A 17,157-nucleotide genomic window follows, 5' to 3' on the forward strand; every position below is an offset into this window, starting at 1 on the left:
AAAATCCGCTTCCGAGGAACTCAATGTAAGACAAGGTCTGTTTAAACTCCGTTTAGATTAACGGACCATTTTAATGTGTTTATTCTTTCCATAACATTATTTGATTTTTTTTTAAAAACGACGTTTGCGTAAAGTCTAGCAAATCTTCCTTAGTATAATGCATAACTTTTACAGTAAAATAGCCCAAACTATAACTTCCTTATGGGAATCTTAATTTAAAACTTTTGGTGAAATAAAAAAAAAAAAAAAAAAAGTTAAGTAGTTAAGCCATACACAATTGACAAGTATGTCGCTGACGTGAACGCATGGGTCCTTTGCTTTGTTAATTAAATTTTGAAATTCATGTAATAGTATGTATTATTATAACTGAATATAAATTCAATTTAATGTAATGAAATTTCTTTCTGACTTTCAAAAGTGGGTTATGTGGCCCTACTTTGAAAGAAATAATTTGAATTTGTGATAAATAACGTAAAAAAAATTGGGTTCATACAACTTATACGTGTTATATTGTGTGAAATTCATGGTTAGTTTACCATTATTTAGTCTTTAACTTTGATATCATTCATTTCAAATATTCACGATATATTATTATTTTGATACTGCTTCATCAGTTGATAAAAGACGTACATTGGAAAGGCAACTATTTGTATAAAATAACATTGTAATAATTAAAAGAAGTACTAAGTAGTAATAAAATAATTTTATAATAGTATTTTGAGTCGCACAGATTCATTTAGTGGCCAACTATAGATCTATCTATCTATCAGTATAACAGTTATTGAACAGGTTGTTGAGCATTCCGAAATGGACTAATAAGATAAACGTCGTTATTCTGATGCGTAACTTTATCGAATCAATAGTTGTTGGAGATTTAACTATTGGACTTAGAATCCAGACATAAGTAAAGTGGGCAGCTAGATGTTGTCATTACTGTAGGTGTAGGAAACTTTTTTTAGTTTGATTTTTATTTATCTGTAGTTAAGATGGATTAGTGCAGATGCCTCGAGCAGTGTAATGTTCGCGGGTGTCTCTTGGTGATGCATATGATTGGGTGTATGTATGTATGTATGTTGGGTGAATGTATTACATTGAGTGAATATTGCATTTTTAGAGTAAATTTGAGTTGAGCACTGGCCGAATGTTATCGTAAACAAGGTATAAAAACTGCGGTGATACATGACTAGAGTGATCCTATATGAACATCACCTAGTTTAAACCGTGTGTTTTATTATTTAACAATGGTCTAATGCATTCGCTTCAATACCTGTCGCGCATATGACATTTATGTAAAGAGTCCTTATGAACTATGCCTGCAACAGAAATCCGTGGTGAACACTGTTGGGGCAGATTTATAACCTAGGTAATACACAACTAGTGTGATTCTATATGAACATCACCTAGTTTAAGCCTTGGTTCGGATCAACAGTTCGGGCTTTTTACATGCGAGTCGGTATTGCAAGAAAATGCGTAGAGTTTAAGCCATGTTTTTGATAAACAGTTCGGGCCTCTTACGTGCGAGTCGGTATTACAAGAAAATGTGTAACTCTTCTGGACTTAGGCATTAAACAACTGGTTTTCTTTTGCAGCTCTTGCATCAGACCATACACGATCGAGGACGAACGTGTGAGCAGGACGGCCGAATGTTATCGTCGTTAATAAGAAGCTTGGATATTAACGATATCACATTTTTATAACGTTACATTAAAGTAATAAGTGACTCATTTGATACTACAGTTTAAAAACAGATGCGGGTAGGTGAAGTGGGGACGACACCTTGGCGGCGCTCGAATTAACAGAGAGCGACATTCTGGTCGGAGACTTCAGCAAGAGCAGTCGAATAACGGAGATACTTGTGTAGTTATAATACTTCTAATCACTAGTGTGAACTTACTTACGTATAATTGTTATATCGTTACTCTGTACCGTTTATGTGACTATATTATTACATGACTTCAAGACCTACAAGATGAGTTTGATTTCATAAGATATATTATATAATGTATATCTAATCTCCTCTTAATTTCCTTTATTTTGACACCCTACTCGATAGGTTTGGTTTACTTTTTTTAAAACGTGTTACTATTTTGCGAAAAAATTCACCATTTACGGTCTATAAAATATATAACTTCAGTAAATCAAAGTTTCGGTCATTATTTTACCTCGTTAGAGGTAGCATTTCATTATTTTTATCCAAAAAGCCTGATACAACATGTCATAGTGTTTGCTTCAAAATTGACGATTGTTCAAATGAACTTTTAACCCTTATTTTACCCTCTACGGGGTTGATTTTTCGGAGGGGGATAAATAAGTGCGTCCTTGTTCCTATTCAGAAAGCCAAATACAAATTTTTATAGTAGTTGCTTCAAAATTAAAGGATTTCAAAAAAACAGTTTTCCCCTATTTTACCCTCTTAAGGGTAGAATTTCCAAAAGGCCTTTCTTAGTACTTATTCAAGCTATATAGAGAACCTGTGTGCAAAATTTCAGAACTGTAAGGTCCTTGGTTTAGGCTGTACGTTGATTTCTGAAAAATGAAAAAGTCATTTAGTTAGTCAGTCAGTCAGTCACCTTACTGTTTTATATATATACAAATATGTTTTTATAATCTCCGTTTAATTTCCTTTCATTTGATACCCTACTCGATAGGTTCGGTTAACTTTTTTTTTTAAATGTCTTACTATTTCGCGCCAAAAATTCGCCATTTTGATTTTTTTTTACTAACACCTATCTAAGGACACTCGGGTCGTTGAGACAAATATAATGACACTTTAACTGTTGAAATTCATCCAGCCGTTTGTTAGATCGGATCAAATAAAGAAAGACAAACATACAAGATACGCGCGAAAAACATAACCCTTCCTTGGCAGTCGGGTAAAAATTATATTCTCTTTAAATATTACCAGTTTTAATACTAATATTTTTTTTTAAATACAAAGGAATCAAAGTATTCGATTATGTTTTGTGTAGGTGGTAGATTATGAAGTTAAAATATTAGGGTGTTAACGGAAATCCGAATCGTAACAGAATCTTATGTATCGAAAAGGTTGCAAAAAGTTAATTAAGATGAGACGGAATCTATATTACTGAGGGAGTATCTCAGGGTGCCTTCTTGATCCGTGTCTACTTTAAATCTATGTATATAGTCTTACTTTTTTTTGCAAACTGAAACCGTATTATTCGCCTGTCAAATAATAATATTTTGTCTGATGTTTGTCTATGTGTTGATATGCTTATGCGCACAGTACAAGACGACGTCCGCCTCGGAGCTGCAGAGCATCCTGCGCAAGGTGCGAGAGAAGGTGGAGGTCACGTGATCACGCTCGCCCCGCTCGACACGCCGCCTGACGCGTCGCCCGACCTGTTGCTCGACCCGTCCAGCGACTTTAACATTACTGCCTATTGGCTTAGCTCATCCTATTGTTAAGAGGACAATATATTTTCGATGGATTTGTGACCTTGAAAAGTACTATAAGATTGTTTTACTTAATTAAGATGATAACGATTAATATAAGTATACTAATATTATTATGATTAACTCTACTAACTTTCTTTATAGGTTATTTAAGAGTTTGTTTCTAGATGTTGTTTTGATATATTTTTTATTATTAGTACAAGTTGACGATTTCCTAATTAGCGGCCAATAGATAAGTATTATAGATAGGGCAAATTATTATTAATGTTAACATTAATATTAATATCCATTAATTTAAAATTTATACGTTACGTTATGTATGTTTTTTCAGTTATATGTTTTTCTATTAAAGATATAATATAATAATTCAATAGTTTGTACCTTTCAATAAAAAGTAATCATTATTAATAATATTTAAGTTCCGAGAATATACTACATATTTTTTCTAAATTTGCAATTAATAATTAAATGGACCATAATTATATATACAGACCTTTGGCTAAAATAAGATTTAATAAAAACAAGTATAATATGAAAATTGTATATTTTATTAATCTTAATAAAAAACAAAACAACATTGTAATAAACTACTTTTATAAATATATTCTGATTTAAATGATTATAAAAACTATGTGATATTAGCTACCAAGTACGTCATGCAAAATACGCACGGTGTTCGTATGCGAGAGCGAGACAGCAATACATATTAGGCATGTTACGAATTTCAAATTTCGGATCTAGATACTAGTAGATACGAATATTTAAAAAATCGCATAAAAGCTGCGGATACAGATATTGTATTACCTTGGATTATCCGATAATTCCCGACAGTTTTTGTTTTGGATTTAAAATTTTTAAGGAACGCACGGTTATATTGTAGTCGTGTCTCATTTAGAACCCGCCTTAATTATTAGAAATTTTTATATCGCATAAAAATCTGTCCAAAATCGAATTTCAAATAGATTTTTATATCAGATATTATCCGATATCCGATATTCTCGGATATTTTAGGAAATTTTCGGTTACGGTTACGGGGTTCCATAACATTACTGATACAAATCAAATATAAATCTGTCACTATTTCCTTGAGCGATACGAACACTGTGCGTACTTTAGGAATGGCGTGTTATAATATTACAATGCTTATAATAATTACATTAACATTACAGCCAAAGTCTATGTCTTTCACAATTCGATTTTATTACTTACTTACAATAAATGGTTTTCGAAATATTTTATACTTTTTCTTATCGTGTATGACAATGAACGAGAAATGATAATTTCAATGATTTCTATAAACTTACAGAAGAAAAATGGTGGAATAAGTAGTATATATCCTTTACTCACTAGGAAGAAAGAAAATAAAACGTACATCATTACTGATGATCACCCGATAATGTCTTCTTATACGTAACTTATATATAATTCTGTGAGATATAATGTGAATGGCAAGACAATAGTCTCGTTTACAATACGACGACACGACTACGACTAACGAGTATGGCACGACAGTGTTACTTATATTTTTACATTTAATGTACCTAATCTAAATTGTATAAACTACTAGTATTTACCTCAATCTACAAGTCTACACACTACTCGTCCCGCGAGGAAATCACACACATATTCACGCACGAAATCACACATTCACAAATTACAAACAAATGCAATATCACATGTACTGATTCTCAGGTCAGGTTTGGTCTCACGATCCCCCGACCCTCGTCTCCCGAATAGATTTCTACTTGCTATATACAAGAAATATCTAGATAACCCTGACTAAAGAGGAAGAAAACCCTTGAGAAAATAGTTACCATAATAATGATTCATCACAGTACACAACAGAGAACATGGTAAAGATTTTTACACAAAGGTATCTTTCGAAATTTGTTGTGAAGATCATTTTCATTAAGAAATATTTTAATTAACAAAGATGATAGAGTCAATAATATTCATGATAATATCAAAGTTGTACGTGTGTAATATGTATAGTATGTATTGCACACGCCCATGTTTAAATAATTTGACGTTATCGTCTATTGTAAAAATTTCAAAAACTTCAATTGTAATAAAATCTATAAAATTAGCTGTAAATGACCCATTTACTTTCATTTTTGTATGAGCGATCAAAATAGCATTTTTACTTGCATAAAGAGTTAATATATAACATTATATGGATAAGGAAGTCTTATAGTCAAGAATGAAGAAATAGAACTCGAATGGCACCGAGCGATTAACCTGGATTGACAATACCAATTGTTCGAATTTCCCTGTCTAACAAAACTTCCCTTCTGTCTGAACTCAAATTTGGAATTTACGGGAAGAGTTGTAAAACTATCTGTAACTCTTCAAGAGAGGGCGCCACTAGTATTTCTGAATCGCGCTATCAAAGTTTTCTCATCATTTTGCATATATACAAGCACCGGTTGTGCCTCTCGGAGCACGGCCGCTTCCTCAGGCCTGATCTTCGAGCCTGGTGGAAAATATCCCTTTGCCAAAATATTAATCAGTTTAGTCAGTACCAAATTCACAATTTAGATCCTTTAAATCATCAACGTTGATATTGTCAGTCTATTAATCCAAGAGATGAGATGAGTGGCTACTGATTGCGCGCGGCGACGCGGGCGGCGATGGCGGCCGTCAGCGCGGAGCCCTTGCCGCTGCCGTCCTCGGCGCCCAGCAGGGTGAACTGGAATACAAAAATACCTGATGAAAAATAGAATTCCTAAGTCATAATATATAAGGTTGCAACTCTTGTACTACGGCCGCTATCTTGAGCAAGGGGTGCAAATCGTTTTCAGATCAATCAGACAAAGTACTTATTCGTTGTACAGAAAATTTGTAAGAACAATTTGAGTCTCAACTTTTTTCTAGTAATTTTACAGAAAAATAACATTAGCGCATTTTGATAGAGAGGTTTTCAAGGAATATTTTTGCTATAATTTTTCTAAATAATATTTGTGTTTATTTTTATTTTCAAGGCATACTTTGAAACATACTTTTTTAACGCGATAAACACCAAAAGACAACCTGTATGTAGATGAATAATGACGTAGGAGTACAGTATACGGTGTGGCGCGAGTGGCAATGTACCTTGTGGTTGGGCGCGAGGAGCGCGATGTACTTCTCCATGAGCGAGCGGATGCGCGGGTGGCGCTTGAACACGGAGCCGTCCACCGCCACCGCCGCGTGCGCGCGGTCCATGCGCCGGAGCAACGTCGCGATACCTGACGCAACACAACACATATTACATACATAAAGGTTTTCAGATTTAGCAAAGTAGATTGCAGTCCACCTTGCAGTGAGTGGTCACTACGGACTATGGACATCTGTGATCAATTCCATTTAGAACAGAAGGAGGAACGTTCTACGTTGCCACTACTAAATACAAAGATTCTCGAGCCATGTAGGTATATATTAGTCGGTATAATCCTCCCATCAAAATGTAGGTTCGCTCATGACGCTACAAGTAGGTGTGGCGGTGGTATTGTCCTAGTGCAACTATACTGGCTCTACCATCTCTCAGAAAGAAAAAGAAAGAAATACACTTTTTAAAGGTCACGCCTGCAAATATCTCGATGGGTCACATGTCGTTGTCCTCTCATGTTATAGTAATGGCTTTACCGACGTTTCTATCAGATAATAACAGTGTACGAGTATATAGCAAATATCAAAGATACTGACAAACAGAGACGAGTTGCGCAGCGCGGTTGGAGATGAGCCTCGCGACGTGTTGCGCCACGAGCGCGTCGTCGCGCGATACGCCCGCGCCGCACGCCGCGCGCAGAGCCGCCGCCGTGCGCTCCCACTCGCCGTTGCAATTCTCCCTGGATAATTAAATAATATATTTTATGTTGTTTACGCCTGCGGAGGTACTGACAAATTGTCAGGTACAATAAAAAGATTTTATTTTTAAAATCGTTGTAAATCTTTGAAATTCTCTATGCTCTTCAAAAATTTGGACACGACAAAATATTAATACATACAAAAAAACTCAAGCACACAACAAAACCCATGATCCTGCGTTTTCTAACTGTATAGGTACAGCTTACTGTAATAGCTTTCTTTGGATTCCAAAATCTCGAATCTGATGAAATTTAGATTTTCGAAAATCGAACTTAAACCAGCATTTTTCGGATTAAGTACTTAAAATCTTTATTTTTCGAAGCGAAGGAATTCATCTATGGCAACTTCCCGCTACTCGTCAAGAGATGGCACCACGAGTATTCTGAATCAAACTATCGAAGTTTTCTCAACAACTCTCATGTATACAAACTCCGAACAGAGACTATTGCGATAGTCTGGGGGGCGGGAATGATCACCAAGCCCGGCGGGAGATATTCCTATATCAAATGTCGAACTGAGAACTTCCTCTTTACGAGAAGTAGTTTATTCAAACGAGCACTCACTCCTCAAACTCGCTGAGGTGCGCCGAGAGCAGCTCTTCAGGCGGCGCGGGGAACAGTCGATCACGCGCCAATCCGGCCAGCACAAAGCGCAGCAGATCGCCCAGATACTTGCCGCCGATGTACTTCTCGAAACTGGAGTTTAAAACACTTTATAAGTTACTATTACTAGGGGATAAAATTACAGACGAATTTTGTTCTTAAAAATTTCTTTAATGTTTTCCAAAATAAATTTGTGTTTTTTGGTAACGAAAATATCAATAATTTTGTAATCTGATTATAAGATAGTTCAAAATTTGGTCAATTGTTGTGCGTGCATGCGGGGCATTACACCTTACTCATCGATTGCAACACAAGTCACCCACTTCAAATCTTGTTTGGATATTGTTATAGGCTTCAAAGGTAAGCCGTAGATATAAAATCTGAAAATCTGATTGTAACATTTTCTGGGTAACACTAACGTGAAAGATGCAGAGAGCAGCGAGTTATCATCCACCTCCCGATCAAACTCTGTCTTGAGGAAGTCCAAACAGCCGTTGTCCCCGAAGGCACCCCACTCCACATCCACACACACATCACGCACACGCTCATGTGCTGCTTCCCAGTGTATCACGCGGTCCGCACGCTCCATGTAGCACCCGTTGGACCCCGTACCCATTATCACACCGATCTGGAAACATTAAAATCAGAGGAATTTATTTGTTGTATGTATTGTATGATAGATGAGGTATCAGCGAGTTGAAGTTGCTAAGCTGCCTAATAGGCAAAGTCATAAAAGTTTAACGTCATTTACCTATGTATGCAAATGACAGAAAGCTAGCTGCAAGTGATGGCTTTCTTTTATGTTTTTTTCGGACATAAGGAAAGTATTTAAAGGTCGAGTACGTTTCGACATTTACATTTAAAAACTCAAAACATCAAACACAAAGGACACTTAAAGACATTCAATTATTTGCAATCATCTGCTCTTCATATTATCTTCTATAAGGATTCGATTAAATCAGAAATCATGACGTTTTGAACGAGCAAGGCAACATAGAAAATTGCAACTCACAGCAACATCAGGATCTATCTGTGCCCCAGCGACGAGTGTCCCAGTGGTGTCGTTGAGCAGCACTTGCACGGTGACCCGCAGGCGGCGGCGGTGCAGGCAGCGCTGCAGCAACGCGGCCACGTCCACGCCCGCCATGCCGTCGCAGTTGAAGCTCTTCGTCCACGTGATCAGCTCGCCCGACGAGATCGAGTGTTGCTTCATGGGAAACGAGAACGTGAATCCTGGAATATATAAATAATGTTATTAAATGCATGTTAGCGACTCTGCATATATTTATAATACTATATTCAAGTACGACTATTAGATATTAATATGTGTAATAGTGTGGTAACGGATAGCAGTTTGGCCGGATACCGGATATCCGTCCAAACTTATGGCCAGGTAGCCGGATTTCCGGCCGCCGAATAAACTCGTTCGATTTCATGGTGAGGAATAGGTGCCACTATCAGGTACCCGGCCAAATAGGTGCTACCATACGTTATCCGGCCGGATAGTGTTTAGGTCGCCAGATAGGCCTGATACCGGATAGTTGCAGGATATCCGTTGCAGCACTAGTGTGTAATTAATTCATTCTTCAATTTTGTTATAATATTTTATTCGCCAATATTCATGATAACCAGTATCCATATTGTGATGCAAAAAGATTATATAAATAAATCTCAATATGGCTCTACCTACTTTATTCTCACTTTAAGTTCTGGTCCGGTTTCGTAATGTCTTTTTTTATAATATAGGAGTATCAGACAAGCATGCGGTCTGTCTGATGGTAAGTGGCTACTGCCGCCTGTGGACATCTGTAATCAACCACAGATAGGTTCAGATATTCCTACCTGAGGCCGGTCAATAACGCACCGCTACCCCTGAGGCCTAAGCAGGAATGCCTCGGAAAAGTATGTCTCCCTTACCTTGTAACCAGAACACACCATCGTTTTATACTGATGTTATGAGGCAGAAATATGTGTGGCGGTGGTGCCGCCTGAGTCGAACCTCAGAGGGTTCTACCACCTTCAAAATATGATCACCTTTATGATTGCATAATCCCCGTTAGGAGGCTACAAAGTACTTTTTGCTTGATATGGTGTAATAACGTAGTTACCGAGCGACAGGTCCTCGTGCTCCAGGCCCTCCGCGCGCAGGAAGTCCTGCACGCAGTCCGCCAGGAACTCGAACAGCTCCTCGCCGGGGCCCAGCCGCAGCTCGTCACTGCAAACATAATATATGGGATCAAGCTTGGTTTATGCAGTGATAGCCTAATAGTTTAGAAACTCGGCTTCTCGAACGAGAGGTCTAAGGTTCAAATCCTACGCACCTCTGATTTTTCAAAGGTGCACATACCTTTATATACATATACATACATTAGAAAATAATTATCGCTTGAATCGTGAAGGAAAACATCGTGAGGAAACCTGTATACCTGAGAGATTTATATAATAATTATAGTTCAAAAAACTAAAAAACACGCTTTTATGATAAAATCAACTAAAAAGTAGAAAATAATTTTCAATCTAAGAATCAATTAAGGAACAGTAAATAGTATAATTGTGGAAAAAGTGTGGGGTGCTTTTCGAACCTGATAAATGGAGCACCCCACACTTTTTCCACAATTATACTATTTACTGTTCCTTAATTGATTCTTAGATTGAAAATTATTTTCTACTTTTTAGTTGATTTTATCATAAAAGCGTGTTTTTTAGTTTTTTGAACTATAATTATTTATTAATTTTTAGTATTTCTCGTTATAGCGACCACCATTATTCATCGTTTGTAAAAAAAAAAATCAAGTGTCTATCTATTACGATTTAAGAGATAAAGCCCAACGACCGACGAACAGACCGCAAAGGGTTTCGTTTTAACCTTTGAGTACGGAATCCTAAAAATAATTCTAAAAGAGCGTATTATAGATATGTTTCAGAACATTTGAGTTATAGGGAAATAACATTATTATTTTCTAAACTAAAAATCACGATATAAAAGTTACGCCTATTGAAACTAAATAGCAATAATTATTATTTGCAATCTAAAGTTGCGATGAACTTTGCTGAAGGTGTTTGAAAAATCTCGCCTCGAAAATCGTTAATCCAGAGGATGTTGATAAGGACAATGGTACAAAACTATTAATGTTTAAAATATTGAATTGTCATCGGTCCTTAATAAGTATGCCGAATTTCGAGTTAATCCGACGTTTTGAAGGGGGTTAAAATCATGTTCAAAGATTCCATTACATACTAACATACCAACATACCAACATACATACGTCTGAAGCTAATAAAAGCGTGTTAAAAAAGTGCAGTCTACCAATACGCCAGCGCGGTAGACTATGGCCTAATCCTTCTTATTCTGAGAGGAGACCCCTGCCTAACAGTGGGACAATAATGGGTTGATGATGATAAAGCTTGGTTTATATGCTCCACATAATACCAGCCTTGCAAGTGACTACGATTACTTGATATATTAAAGCTGAGTGGAGACCTTTTTTATTAAAAATGTTATAATATAATATTTTTGTTATTGTATTTTTAATTTTGTTTTTATGCTATTGTGTTTTATTGTATATTGCGCTGAATAGATTATTTTTCTTTCTTCTTTCCTAAGTAAACCGTCTTCTAAGTATACGTAAGTACGTTCTAAGTAAGATAAAGAGGATAGAAATCTCCGTTAACGGATCACATATGTGTATTGTTGTATTGTCTACAATTAAAGTAGAAATAAAAGATTTAAGTACACTCGGAATTATTTTCTTAACATCAATTAAAATGGCCATAATTGGAATTCTTCTACAGATTTTTTTCACAGATAAAGTTAATCAATACCTTAATGGAAGTTTTAGGCTCTATTTTTTATCTACAGTACAGACATTCAACGTGTCGTGTCAGACTAAATCGGTAACAGGCACGGCTGGTACCTACGCGGTTGCTTTACGAAGATATAAATTCCCAAAATGTGAAAAGATGCAATACCGTTCATACATGTGGTATGGAACAATATGAGGTAGTTTGCCTTCTTCTTCTTAATCTTATGTGTCTTAAAATTCCTTAAAACGTACAAAAACAAAAAATATACAACAAAAAGTAAGTAACTGCCTCAAATAACGTTTGCAGTACACTGGAGCAAAAAGTAACAAATCATTGTATGTTACCACGTAGTGCAATTGTGTAGTTGAAATAATTATAGTGGCCATTATTCCAGCAGCGACTGCAGTAAATACAAGTCTATTAGTGCTAACAGCTTCTGAAAACACGAGTCATCGTCATTTGTGTTCACTCAGTAGATATCATTTAATCCGTGTTTATCGCAGGAATAACCCAACACGATGAATTTCATTTTATTTTTTGATAAAAAGTCAAAAAATAATAAAATAAATAAATAAACGCTTTCTACACGCACAGCCCCGCACTAGGATTCCCTGTATCGTGGGCGCCATGGGCACACACAAAGACGAATACACAAACACCCAGACCCAGAACAGATATCTAACTTCATCAAATATCTGTCTGGCCAGGGATCGAACCTGAAGCGCTTTGCGCGTCAGACCGGTATGATGACCCGCGGAGCGCAGGTCATAAAAACAATATCAAAGACTTGAAATAGTAATCTAAACATCGAATGTAAGAGGCTGAGTAAAGTATTTATTGCTCATGCTATAACAGAAAAGTGCTCCGTCACTCTTGAGTTAAAAAAAAAAATATTAACTATATCGCAAAATACGGATAGAATACACAAACCAATAGAAGGCAACGATCGTACTACATAACTGGTTTGTGCAGCTTGCAATGGCTCGGAATGTAGGCGAGAGCATACCACTGGGCATAGAGAAATGCATGAGAATATCAAATGAAGGGAAACACACAGTTATGGATTAGGAAGGAAAGAGGCACTAAGCAACTAGATACGAGTACTTAAATAACTTATCTATTTAAGTTGATGATTGGTCGTGATAAGTGTAATTTTTAATACTAACATCCGCATATTTGCACGACAACGAAATATACAAGTGCTCTAACATTGTTGCCTTTATCTTTCTTTTTTTTTATAATATAAGAGTAGCAGACGAGCATGCAGTCCACCTGATGGTAAGTGGTTACTGCCGCCCATGGACATCTGTAATAAACCCCAGATAGGATTACATATTCCTACCTGAGGTCGGCCACAGATGCGCCGCTACCCCTGAGGACTAAGCTGGAATGCCTCGGAAAAGTCTTTCTCCCTTACCGCACCCTTCAAACCGGAACACAGCAGCGTCTAACACTGCAGTTATTAGGTAGAAATAGGTGTGGCGGTGGTGCCGCCGGAGTCGAACCACAAACTTCAATCTAAGCAGGTGTGTGTTGTAAACGGATGAACAATTTCGCCATTACCTACTGTAACGCTAATATGAAGGACTTATGAGGAAACGCATATTTTCCACCCCGCAAAGATCATTGTAGATAGCACAATAAACAAAGAGTGCATTATAACAAAATCGTTAATCACAGAAGGATCCATAATGTTAATCCATTTTATCACACTGAAGATTAGGGAGCTTAGTATTTTATTGTAATTCTTATGACGTACATAACAGTTGTATTCTTTGAAGCAGCTATCACTTTCCTTTATCAAGGCCATAAAACAAATCGATTGACACTTTAATCTTTTCCTCAATTTACTTTCTAATTGGTGCCTAATATAAATAATACAAACATCGATAAATATATGTATAATTTAATACCAAAATCAAGCCGCTACTTTGAATGCAAATAACAATGCCTAAGTATTAAAACTCATTTAACTTGTATTCAAGTTATTTTTTGTGTAAGTACTAAAGTTTGTATTTTTCCTGCCAATCAAAACAATAGGAATCCTAGTGGAGTCAGTGAATTGCTTAAAAACAAAACTCTTTACCTGATGTGATACTGCTTCACTTCTTCTCGAATCAGCTGCCCGCGTTTAAGTTCCAGCAGAAGAACTCGGAAGTTGGTGCCGCCCAGGTCCAGCGCCAGAAACACTCCCTCCTCTGCAATACATCAGATCAACTGAAAACTCGGAAATATTAAGCAAGACAAGAAGATGTTAATCATCATTTATTCCGATAATTTGCTAACCGCAGGAAGAACCCGCAAGAAGCACCTTAAGAACTTGCAAAATTAAATCTTTGTTGGTTGCTATACCCTTCAGAATATAAAAAGGATATATGTGAAGAATCAATCATATTTTCCGTTTAAGTTGTTTTCCATTTCATCCATCCATTCTACATTAATCTGTGTATTTAAGAACCTTCCATATGATATACCTACATCAATTACCTGCACATGGCGCCAGTCGCTATCCCTAGCATTTAACAAAGATTGAACATAATACGATAATCTTGTCTAATGGACAGAGACCAAGAAATCAGCATAAATATAGGGCTACGTGTCCACCCGACCGTCGGCGCCTCTCACGCACAATTAAAAGTGAGGAGAATTATTCTGTGACAGGGGATTTAGTCAGTATTTGGATGAATTACCAGTGCTTTTAAAATTACTGGCATTTTCTAAATTTTCACTGTATCAATATATGAAAATGCCGATCAGCAAATCTTTCTGGTAATAAGCTTTTTATTTATGGGCACTGTTCAAAGTACAATATCTTAAAGCTTAGAAATATACTCGTAACGCAGCCACAGCCCAACAACTAAGTAAGTTACCTTAAAGTTATGCAAAATAGATCCGTATTCTGCACAAAATGGAAGTACAAGGAAGTAAAAGGTACAAAATACAAACTCTCCTGGCAAATGACAACATGGCAAATGGTCACTGTCGCATATGGACATTTTTAACTAAGTTCATATAGGACTTGGTTAAAATGGAATTATTTCTAGCTGAAACCGATCACAGAAGCGATGGAACTCATGAGGACTAAGGTGCGGGTAGCAGGTCAGCAGGTATCCTCAGTCTTTCACCAAAACATAAGAACTACTTCAGGCCAGACACAGATGTATATTCGGTGGTACCATGTATTTATAAAGCAAGAATTCAAAGCGGCTACTTATGTATGTGAAGAGTTAGTGGCATACCAGTGCCATCGGGGAGCTCAGGTACGTATGTGTTCTCCATCTGCAGGCTGGAGGGCAGCTCGCGCAGGCCGCGGTCCAGCTCGCGTGCGAACACCTCGCCCACGCGCCGCAACGTCGCGCCGCACACCACCAGCCCGGAGAGACGAGACTCCACCTAAGACCAAACAAGTAGGAACTTTTCAAATCAGCTTTTACGAATATATTGCTCATAGAATGTATTGTAGTCACAGGTCCTATATCACTAAATTAACACGGTAAGAGAGAATATTCACTAGACACAAAAAAAGTGTCATGACATTTGACATGCACGAAAAATTTTCCTCAAAAATGAATATTCATTAATAAATTTATCAAATGTTTAGCCAACCAAAGATAGGAAAAAAAATCATATTCTGTAGGAATCGTCAATATTCCATATTTTCTAGGCAAAAACTGAAGGAAGGTATTGAAGGTAAGTATCAATTGAATAGATCAGCAAGTTAGCGCGAATGATCCACTTATTTTTAAACATTTTAAAATAAAAATAAAAACATTCATTATTCATTGCAATTTATTCCCTTTAAGTTGAGGATTAGATTAACAATTTTGTTATCTACTTACTACTTAATATAGAGAGCTTATAATTTAATCTAAACTAAGCAACTCGCCTCACGCTGACAAGATGGATGCGGGCGCGGAAAGCGATCAATCAATCGGAAAGTTTCTCATCTCGGAGCTTCCTCGAAATCGAGAGCTCTCGACTCCATCAACTCGAGAGCATGTGAAGCGAACGTTTCTCATAATCAAACTTGTGTGGTGTTATTGACAGCTCATCTATTAAATTAATTAAATTGAATCGTCCCGCGCGTGTGGCATTTCGACATAACTAGTTACTTCTTGAAACTCGTCAAGAAATGGTGGTGTATGTAATGATATTTAAAAAGTACATCATTGAGTTATGCTGCTACCACAGGAGTGCTGAATCAGGCTTTCGAAGCTTTATTAACATTTAATTCAGAGTTTGTATATACTAACTAATAACTATGAACTGAGACTATCACGGTCACACTCCAAGCGTGCCTGGCAGGTGGCTTCCTTTTCCCACCCAATTTTTCTAAAAGTCTACTACTAAACTACTCGTCTCTGTGCAGGTTAATTTTGGAATTGAAACCCGGAATTTCCGCAAATTTAATAGGGTTAAACATAACTTTAAGTCTATACATTTTAACACTTGCATAGTGAACTCATACCACGCGGAATCACATGCGGGTAGAGCCGCATACTTACGCGCGTTCTACATAATATTATTGATTTAGTTTAATATAACCGGAATTTGTACATCACATATCATGGCGATAGGGTTGGGTAAGAACATAACTGTCATAGAGTTCACGTAAACTCTATTTATCTTCAGAAACATGATTGCTTTATAAGAGCTTCACGTCAATCAATACAAAACAACAATACAAAGATTATGCAATACCTTGCAGACGCAAATAACAAACACGCCCGTAGTATGCATTAATTTTATATATTAACTAGCAGAACCCGCGGCTTCGCCCGCGTAAAACAATATTAATGTATAATATGACATACAAATAACTGTAATCGTAAAGTTGTACCTAACAATTTTAACGATAAAGTAGCATTAATATTTAATTAATAAAAGCTTTTTTCGTCACTGTGTACCTAAATTGGTCAAGCTTTCTTCAGAAACATACACAAAAACTCTAATTAGTGGACTGTAATGAAACTTTCTTTAAAATATAAGTTTCATGTAGGATACAATAATTATTATTTACACTATTCCATAGGAACCATCCATGTTATATGGGGCCTTACATACAGCGGTTCTTTCCAGGGTCTCTGGCTGGGCGGTTAGAGCTCCCATTCTTGCCGCCCGCAACTCCAGAAGTCCCCTTTTAGTCTCGTACGACAGGCAGGGGATACTGTAGCCCTGTTCTAGCCCAAAATTTTAATCCAAGGTCTATGTATCTACCATATCACCATCACTAATCCACACATACCCACCACAACCATACCCCACGGCAGGACAAAATGTTGGCACGCAGTGTGTCCAAAGTAGATGCGATGTACCTAATCAGTATACCAAAATGTAGGGTAAATTGAATAAACTTACGCATTATCATATATGAAATTTGCACCCCTTCAACGTTGACGTTTGTGTCTGAATAGACGTTATTTGAAATTTCACGTTTCTTCGAACCTAAAAGATTCTCGTATACATACATACATATAACACTTCTTTTACC

At 36.8% G+C, this 17,157-nt stretch overlaps 2 protein-coding genes across 3 annotated transcripts in view; one reads left to right on the forward strand and one right to left on the reverse strand.

Moving 5' to 3' along the window:
• Positions 1-4,158, forward strand: part of LOC140754803 (epidermal growth factor receptor kinase substrate 8) — a 35,628-nt gene extending 31,470 nt beyond the window's left edge. For both annotated transcript variants that reach the window (XM_073089911.1, XM_073089913.1), the window contains exon 17: positions 3,245-4,158. In XM_073089911.1, coding sequence (XP_072946012.1) covers positions 3,245-3,426 — 182 coding nt within the window. In that variant the 3' untranslated portion in view covers positions 3,427-4,158. The remainder of the gene's footprint in view (positions 1-3,244) is intronic.
• Positions 4,159-5,539: 1,381 nt separating this feature from the next.
• The window catches only part of LOC140754804 (hexokinase type 2), a 40,525-nt gene continuing 28,907 nt past the window's right edge, over positions 5,540-17,157 (reverse strand). Inside the window, exons 3-11 of the mRNA XM_073089914.1 lie at positions 14,906-15,059; positions 13,753-13,864; positions 9,971-10,077; positions 8,875-9,095; positions 8,282-8,490; positions 7,824-7,955; positions 7,099-7,241; positions 6,508-6,641; positions 5,540-6,103 (exon numbers count right to left, since the gene is read on the reverse strand). Coding sequence (XP_072946015.1) covers positions 6,014-6,103; positions 6,508-6,641; positions 7,099-7,241; positions 7,824-7,955; positions 8,282-8,490; positions 8,875-9,095; positions 9,971-10,077; positions 13,753-13,864; positions 14,906-15,059 — 1,302 coding nt within the window. The 3' untranslated portion in view covers positions 5,540-6,013. The remainder of the gene's footprint in view (positions 6,104-6,507; positions 6,642-7,098; positions 7,242-7,823; positions 7,956-8,281; positions 8,491-8,874; positions 9,096-9,970; positions 10,078-13,752; positions 13,865-14,905; positions 15,060-17,157) is intronic.

The sequence above is a fragment of the Epargyreus clarus genome, unplaced genomic scaffold (genome assembly GCF_041222505.1).
Source record: "Epargyreus clarus isolate Ecla_fem2 unplaced genomic scaffold, WU_Ecla_fem_2.2 ptg000031l, whole genome shotgun sequence".
Lineage (NCBI taxonomy): Eukaryota > Metazoa > Arthropoda > Insecta > Lepidoptera > Hesperiidae > Epargyreus > Epargyreus clarus.